The sequence below is a fragment of the Daktulosphaira vitifoliae genome, unplaced genomic scaffold (genome assembly GCF_025091365.1).
Source record: "Daktulosphaira vitifoliae isolate Bord-2020 unplaced genomic scaffold, ASM2509136v1 Scaffold_4, whole genome shotgun sequence".
NCBI classification, from domain to species: domain Eukaryota; kingdom Metazoa; phylum Arthropoda; class Insecta; order Hemiptera; family Phylloxeridae; genus Daktulosphaira; species Daktulosphaira vitifoliae.
The window spans coordinates 30,353,094-30,361,864 of record NW_026099575.1 but is presented as its reverse complement, the minus strand read 5'-3'; the positions used below and the strand labels follow the sequence as shown (position 1 = coordinate 30,361,864).

At 32.6% G+C, this 8,771-nt stretch overlaps 1 protein-coding gene across 2 annotated transcripts in view; it reads left to right on the top strand.

Moving 5' to 3' along the window:
* Positions 1-2,555: 2,555 nt before the first annotated feature.
* The window catches only part of LOC126906159 (Krueppel-like factor 6), a 108,834-nt gene continuing 102,618 nt past the window's right edge, over positions 2,556-8,771 (top strand). Inside the window, exon 1 of one of the 2 annotated variants that reach the window (XM_050686488.1) lies at positions 2,556-3,132. In XM_050686488.1, the coding sequence (XP_050542445.1) occupies positions 3,031-3,132 (102 nt within the window). In that variant the 5' untranslated portion in view covers positions 2,556-3,030. The remainder of the gene's footprint in view (positions 3,133-8,771) is intronic. The other variant, XM_050686491.1, reaches the window with a different exon arrangement.

Genomic DNA, 8,771 nt, shown 5'->3' with positions numbered 1-8,771 from the left:
ATGACATGTCAAATATGTATAATTCAGAAACACTTTTTTGAAATCATGCCACTTTAGATTTGATAAAGTGGTGATAAAACTTTTTTTTTTTTGCTTTGCAAATTTATATGATTACCATTATTTCTTAAACACCAGAGTAATTTATGACTACAACGAACATTACACGTCGCGTTTTGTAGAAATAATATAAAATAAAAAACTTTTAAAGATAAAGTCTTATTTAATAAAATAACACTTAATAGATAAGGTTATTGTTTTATTCATAAACAGATCTGTATTATATATTGGCTTGCGCAGGAATTTAAGTTGAGGGTAGGAAAACTTCTACCAACCAATGCCTTTCTTAAACTGTCCATATTTTATGGAAGAATTAAGTAACTTGTTATGGATTTAGCTTTGTACACCCATTTTTTAAATTAATATTTAAAATGTTATGCAAAAATGTATAATAATCCTTCTTTAAATTCTAAGGAAGTTGACATTTCATCTATTGAATATCAATTAATAACGGCACGATTCAAATAATTTCGACTAGTCAAGAGCAAAAAAAAACATTCTATGTTGTTTCTGATGCAGTATCACCGATCACTAATAATAATTAGGGCACTCGCACAAACTCCAAAAGGGGTCAATGGTTGGTAATGTACGCCATATAAATCGATCATTAAAAATAATAAAAATATTAATGAATTTATACTTAAGACTTTATAAATTTTAAGACTTAATAATCTATTTAAGTCGTGTTAGGTTTAAATGTGTAATGTTGATAAAACATAATAAGCTAAATAATAATTTTTATTTAGTAGAATTGGTCATAAAAGTTATCAAATATTTGATATGTACAATAAACGAACCTGCCAAGATATTGATATCCCAACAAAAAAGTTACCCAACAATGAACAACCTGGTTAGGTAAGGAATAGGCCACTATTCATTTTTTTGAAGAATGAATTTTAGAAATTAAGAGCAAATAGAAAGTCATGTAATTTTTGAAAAATGGGTAACGATATTACAATTTTTAAAAATGTTTGCTCTATCAATTATTATTGATTTTAGCGCTATTGCTTGTATGCACTTTTTTGGTAACATTATATTTGCCAAGTCGTACAATATAAATTACTGTATTGTTCAGTTGTATTATAATAATTGTACCAACAAAAAAGTGATAACAGTTATTTTTAAAATATTTTTGTAGTATCATACAACCTCGTGATTTTTAATTTATTTAAACAAACTTAGAAATTATCCAAATTTAATTTCTCCAAACTAAATTAAAAAATTTAACAATAATTAACAGCTTAGACATATTATCGTTTAAGGCATAACAACTCACTCATACATAAAAACCCAACTCATTCTTTGATCGAAATGAGTTAGCTACACTTTTGAACTAACAATTAAATTAATTTTAATTTTTTAATTAAACCGATTACTTCTCTGAAAAATTAGAAAAATGAGATGTCAAGTGTTGTGCTTTAAAGGGCGATATATTAACGTGACTGTGGATTGATTTATTTTGAATATTGTAGCAGTTTGGCTTTTTAATTTGTTGAAAAGGATCTATAGTAAATTTTTGAGGAATAAAAATTTAGTTAATATTTTTTAATTTTTTTTTTTAGATAATTTTAGCTAAAGTAGTATTATGATGTCTCCTAAAGCCAATAATAGTTACTTAAACTCGGGGATGTTATATGTGGTAACATTTCCGAGTTTAAATAAACAATTCTTCTTCTTTATCTTGATTAGAATATTTGCTTCACGAAATCAAATCAAGTAATAAATATAAGTAACCACAGAGCTCTTTCATTGTTCATTTGACACATATTTTGATTATTTATGTTATGTTAAATTCGTTTATCATTGAGATTAAAATGTGTTATTAAAATATTGTTTTTGCATACATTCATCATTTTTATAGTTTTATTCAATATTTGATAAAGTTATTTTCGTCTGGACAAAATATTTATCTCTATTAATTTATGATATTAAATTAGTAAAATTAATATTGTATTTTATAAAAGTATATGATTTTAATTCAAAGTGTTATAATCATCAATACGAATTTGTTGTTATATTATTATAAAAAAATTTACAAAAATACAAAATATAAGTGTTAGAGCAAGGGGTATGTGAAGTATACTACCCCACACGAGGTACTTTGATGGTCGCCGCAATTATTACATATTACATAGAATGAAACAATTGTCTCGACATACTGTGTGATTTGTTCGTAAATATGATAATATCATGATGATACTACAATGAGACAGTTCAAAAGCATAGTAATTATATAACCGGTCAGGGTAATTTCGTTAACATTATTACTCTGATATTATTTCGGCCAGCCTACCATACGGTTAAATTTATAGTACTATTAACTCATTAGTATTAAGTATCGGTGTTACTAAAGTTGCCGGCGTTCTTGAGCGTGTTTACATCTGAACCGGGTCTGCCGTCAGTAGATGGCGCTAGAGTCAACAAAGCAATTCTATACGGTGGTTTTTGTAGTGTGTGTGTGTGTGTGTGTATTGGTGTGTGCGCGCGCGAACGGGTACACTGGCCGAGCCGGCACCGGCGAAATTACCAGCAGACTAGTGTTCAGTCGCGAGCCAGAACACGGGCCACTGCTTGCCCATCGCTCACGCCGTGCTCGCGTATTTTATTTCAAAATTGTTTTAGAAATATTTAATAATAATATTACCATAATTGTTGTTACACGTTCAATACCCGTGTGTATTTTAAACTGATAATTTATAGTGTAATATATTTATTTTTTATCGCCTGTCGAGTAGTGAATACCGTTGACGATTGTTTACATCCCATCGCATTTTGGTGTCGTTTTTCGCTTTTGGTTATATTTTTGCTATCGACAAAAATGACTCACACGCATATGATTTGATAAAATTCATGATAATAATTGGTATACACATTCGGTAGACGACACACTGCCGCCGTTACGTCATACGTGACGACAAAAATAATTGTATAAATTAGCAAAACTTTTAAGGAATCCCTTCAATCTCTGCCAACATGGACGTATTACCGAGTGGGAACATATTCAGAGAGTTGCAGGACATACACGATACTGGCTACTTTTCTGCTCACGTATCATTAGAGGATCATTGGCAACAGGTAAAGAAAAAAAGTCTTAATTTTAAACTATTTTCGAAAAATGTTAATGTAAAAAATTTGATAAGTGAACAATTGATCACTTTCATGTGTCGGATACTGTATAACACAAAATTTTGTTGGTTAAATTTGATGATGAGTTTAGAATTTCCCTTTCAAATCCGTTAAAATAACATAGTCCAGAAAACGTTGTTTCTTATCAAGTTCATTTTTTGGCGCCCAACTGTATGACCGACTGGCAGTGTTGCTACAGTAGCAATATCACGTGTGTCGTACCTCTACCTACACCTATAATCACCGACTTAATGATTATCTTGCATTTTGTAGAACAAATTTTTTGTAATTAGGAACACTTAAATTTGGCTATTACTTAGTATGATCACTTTATTTATTTTTTGCTTTCTAGTGAACGATTACTTTAGTTGATAATAAGTAAAAGCGACAAAACTATTTTAACTCAATGGTTTATTTTTATATAACTATGTATATAATTAATTATTAAAATATTTAAGCACTTTTATCTCATTTATTTTTTTATATTGTTCGATGATCTCTATATTTTAAGTAAAGTTACTACTTTATCTTAGAAATCGTTTCTACTATGTTTTATAACAAGTGGGATAGGTGATTTTTACCCACTAAGAAATATTAGATGGGGTCTCAAATGCAAAAATAATGATTGTCTAGGTTTATTTTAACAAAAAAAAAAATGTTTAAATATGTTTAACACACATTTTTGATCTTTTATGATTTATAAGATAATGAAAAATATAAAACATATTGTAATACGTTCAAGGAGCTCACCGGGAAAATCCCGTTTTATCGGTAAGTCTATCCGCATTCATATTAGTCAATTAATTAATTCTTTTTTTGACTGCGATCATCAAATATGAAAAGAAAATCAGTAACAATTATGCCAGCATTTGAGACTTTAATGTATTAAAAGCGTCTCATTAAAATATTATCAATCAATAAAAAAAGCTCACAAAAATTGCTATTACTTAAAAAAAAATCCTTAAAAAATATTCATTAACACATTAGTATTGATTGAAATACTTTCAATATATGACAGATTACTAAACAGTAAAAACTACATAGGGCTATTTTAATTTTTCCGGTCTCCCTTTTTTACTGTAAATCATCCTATACGATTTATTATGTGAAACTATAGGCGGTGTTCATTCCACCGTTAACGTTATCAGGACCACAACCAGTCATGCAAAGTAATAATAATAATTGCACACACAAGTACAAAAAAATATTATGTCGAACAAATAGAACATAAACAAATGAGAGTAGAAAAATGTAAGTTGTTCACCTCATTGTAAATATCCACTAGGCATAAATTGTATTTATCTGTTATTTTTATTATATATCATAGACAATATTAAGCAATACAAATGCCATATAGTTATCCAAATAAAATTAAAAAAATGAATTTTACATTCATAGATACTCTCATACAGTCAATTTGTAAATTATTTTTGCATTTTATATGTGGGGGATACGTTTGTTTAAGAATTTTATTATTTAATTTGTTTCATTGAGATTTCCTTTAAAGGGGTAATATATTCTCGTAGAATAAAAATAAACTTGAAAATTTAGTATTTTACTTGCAAATAATATATATTTTTAATGTTTCTTTAGATTTTATGATTACGATAACCTAATAAAAAAATGTGTGTCTGGAGGAATGCTAGCTTTATATTTTTATTATTATTACTATAAAGTAATGCTGTGACATCTGACACCGTCGTAGACTTTAGACGACCGTCAGTGGTTGAAGGTGCAATGTAAAAAACTGATAACAATCATTGCCGGCGCATTATATCCAACAACCGTTTTCTCTAGAACACTCGCTGTATAAAAACGTTATCGCCGTATGAAGTATACGATAGCGCGTATCAGCGTGGGTGTGATGATTATACATATACTATTTAAATAGTGTGTATGTTTTGCACTTGTACGACCGTTAACGTGATGAACTCTTTGATTTTAATACATTTATTAAATTATATATGCGCTACCTTCGGATGGCGTATAACTTTATATTTTATTACAATAGTAATCATCTAACTACGTTACTAGGGAAAAGATAACTGGGTGAAACGCGCACCTGTTGTGGTTCCACTCTAACCGACTGATTGGGGGAACGGGGTGTATTGATTTTTGTCTGTTAATAGCATTTTGATTGTGCTTTGGCCACTTGGTGTATTCTATATTTTCGAATTAACTCTTAATGATTGAACCATTTAAGTGTAAACCAAATTTATTGCTTTTCTGCGCTTTTAATGTAAAAATATTGGGGTAAAACCAGCAATTATAGTTATTATGTGCCTTTTTCTTTCGAATTCTGTGCACTTTCACGGCAATGTACAAATATAATGTTTTCCCCTTCGCTCATTTTGCCTCGGTAGACGATAATTTGATAAATGACAAATATACGCCACGATGTGTTCGAAATCCTCGAGAAAATATATAACACATTCGGTTCATTTCCGCAATTGTCAGAAACTCATCGTACGCTCTCCGCGTTTGTCGAAAAATCTCAGCTCCGTGTACCCAACACGTACTTTACAACCCTGTAACGTAATTATCATTAACGATGACGCGACCAACTGTTTTTCCACTCGACGGAAAAAATCTTTTACTTTAAACGCAACTGTGTACTTAAAATTAAATTTACATAAAATTATCATTGAATAACGGAACACATTTTCGTCTCGCGGAGTATTGGAGCGAACAAATAGGCAGGTTCACTATTATATTGCCGAGTACTATTATTACTAATTTCATTGTCGAATCGTTAGAAACACATTAGTTAATGATACATACGCGTTATGTTCATCGGCGGCCTATCGCCGTGCGTTTAATGAATGACATTATTCAGGTGTTGTGAACGCCGCATTCCTTCAATGGAAATCATATATTGGATCCTAACGACGATGCTGAGACTTTTAAAGGGGTTCGACTGGCGTCGTCGCATACGCTTCAATATAAATAATGTGTACTATGCAGATCGCACATTCATATGTTAAAATAATAGCTGTCGATATTTACAAGTGAAACATTTGTCAGAGAGTGCATTTAAAATAGTTTGAAACGCCTACAATCAAACTGGAAAGTTGTTATTATAACGTGCAAAAATAATCATAGGAATAACTATTACGTTACAATCTGTACATTTTATTTTCGATTTATAAGATTTTCTCCGATTGAAAATCATTTAAATACGAATAAATAGTTATTCATTTACAAACGTTATTTATGTGCTGTTACAATCAGAGTCGTATTTAGTTGGGAGTTCAGAGACGCCCCGAAAATTCTTATAGGCGAATGTCAATATTAAAAACCTACAAATATTGTATAATGTTATATGTTATTGTACAGTATATGTTATTATAGTGCATATATTATGATGTTCTATATTAATGAAGGGGCGATTCTAAAGGAATTCGAGGGCGCCGAAATCATTTAGCCATCCACAACAAAATATCGAATAAAATCCTGGTTACTATACGTTGGCCTTTTACCGCAATCGAGTGTACTTGGTGCATGTGCTAAATACTTTTTACAACAGTTAATTTTTATTTTGTAGTCAATCGTAACGCGATAATTATATCGTCATAGTGTATTATTATGTTATGTGTACATGTATAAACGTAACATCAAAACCCATGCTGAACACACGGTCGGTGCGTGAGAGTTGGCAAAAACGACGGGAGCCGAACCTTTAAGGGGTGGAGGAGTAGGTGGTGACGATCGATGGTGGTGTAGCAGTGCCGCCGGTCGACACTGGGTCACAAAATTCGGTCTAGCCAAGTGCTCGCTGGCCTTATAACACGGCGCGGTCGATTCAATTTCATCATTATTATTAATAACACTAGTAGGGTTAGCTTTATTACACTCCTACGCGGCAATAACGGTAGTAAAGTACACTGTGACCACCATTGCAATAGCTCCCGTACCTTATCTCGCCGCGGTCTTGTGTAATAGCAATTTTAGGGTAAACAATAGTAACAATAACAGTAAGTGTAAGCTCTGCACGGAGGCTACGCCACAGCCGCTCTTCTCGCGTGTTCGGGACAATCATTGCCGTCATTAATAACAAAACGTTTTGGCGACTTACAATAAATAAATAAGTATAATAAATATCGCCTTCTGCGGCCTATACGTCGCTCGGGGCACCCTTTTCCGCACGCGGATATCGCATTCACTAACTGGGCCGTAGCCGCCACTATTTTTCTAATTTTCCACTCGTACATGTATATACGCAAGTATTGTGTATCTCTGTGCATTATTTTCGGTAAAGATTTAAACCGTCCCGTTTTCGCCATCGCGGTATGCGTTTGCATTCGTATTGTTGTCGTCGTCGTCACCCCTACCATCAGCTTTAGAACTTAAATGGCTCGCCTAGAATATTATCACGTGGGAACCATACATCATCCGCGTGACAAAGTGATAAATGGTTGTATGCAGTACGTTTATATGAACGCTCGCCAGGGATAAATCGCCGGTAGCTCGATTGTATTGTGTTTGTATAGTGCACAGAGAAGACGACAGGTGGGGGCGCAGGTGGTAGTAGTGACGGTTTCGGTTGTATGCGTGTAGACCGATCGGCGGAAAACCGGTAAATGTCTTTCATTCTCTACCGTTTTGAGTCTCTTAGCGGTGCACTTTATGTGTACCACAAAACGGAGCCATTTGTCTGCCGCTCCGGTCGACTGTACGAGGAGGTGACGAAAAACGAAGGGACAAACGGGTAAATTCGTTCGCAGGCCGTTTGTCAACATTCAACGTGTCCTTAGCGCATTTGATATTGTTGATGAAGAGAAAATGTTTCCATTGCTAAAAGTTTGACTTGTAAAAAAAGACCTTGTAAATAACCGGATGAATATTTTTTCATCCCCTTGCCAAAACTCATTACGGTTTTTTGCATCTGATATCCTGCCAACAACGAAAATATTTAATAAATACACAAAGTTATTTTTTATTTTTTTTTTGCATCTAAAAGGTCTAGAATTTCAGATTTTTTTGGTTTACCATCTTTGATTATGAACTTTATTTATATATTTTATAACGCAGTCTTTCACTGTCTAGTAAAACCGCCGGCTATTAAGATTTATCGATTATTACGTTCTTATAGTACAAGAATAATTTTATATTATTAAATGCTGAACAAAATTCGTCGTTTCCGTTTCTTCCGATCAGCCCACATATTGTGTACTTAAAGTATTATTTGAAATTTACTCGGTGTATGATCCTTTTACGAAGGATTTCGTCGTACGCTCATATCGCAGCAACTGTTTTATTGAGAACGAACAGATCTTAACCGAGACTTTGTAGTCTTTCTCGGATTATCTTAGGAAAACGATTGGGCTGTCTGGCGTTGACCCTTTTTATCCAGCTTTTGGAACACGCACTGGTTTTTGTGTAAATTCAGCGTACGCTAACATTTATAAGTCTGCGTGTTGCTGCGAAAGAGAATGTCTTTTAAACTTACGGTTTTCTTAGGGAAAACGGAAGAGTAATTGACGGCATTAGAGTGGCCACTTGAAAAGGTTGAAAACCAGAATAATAAATGATAAGTAATGTAGCAGAATGTGCAAGCACTTTTGACGCGTTCCTAAAACGAAAGAGAC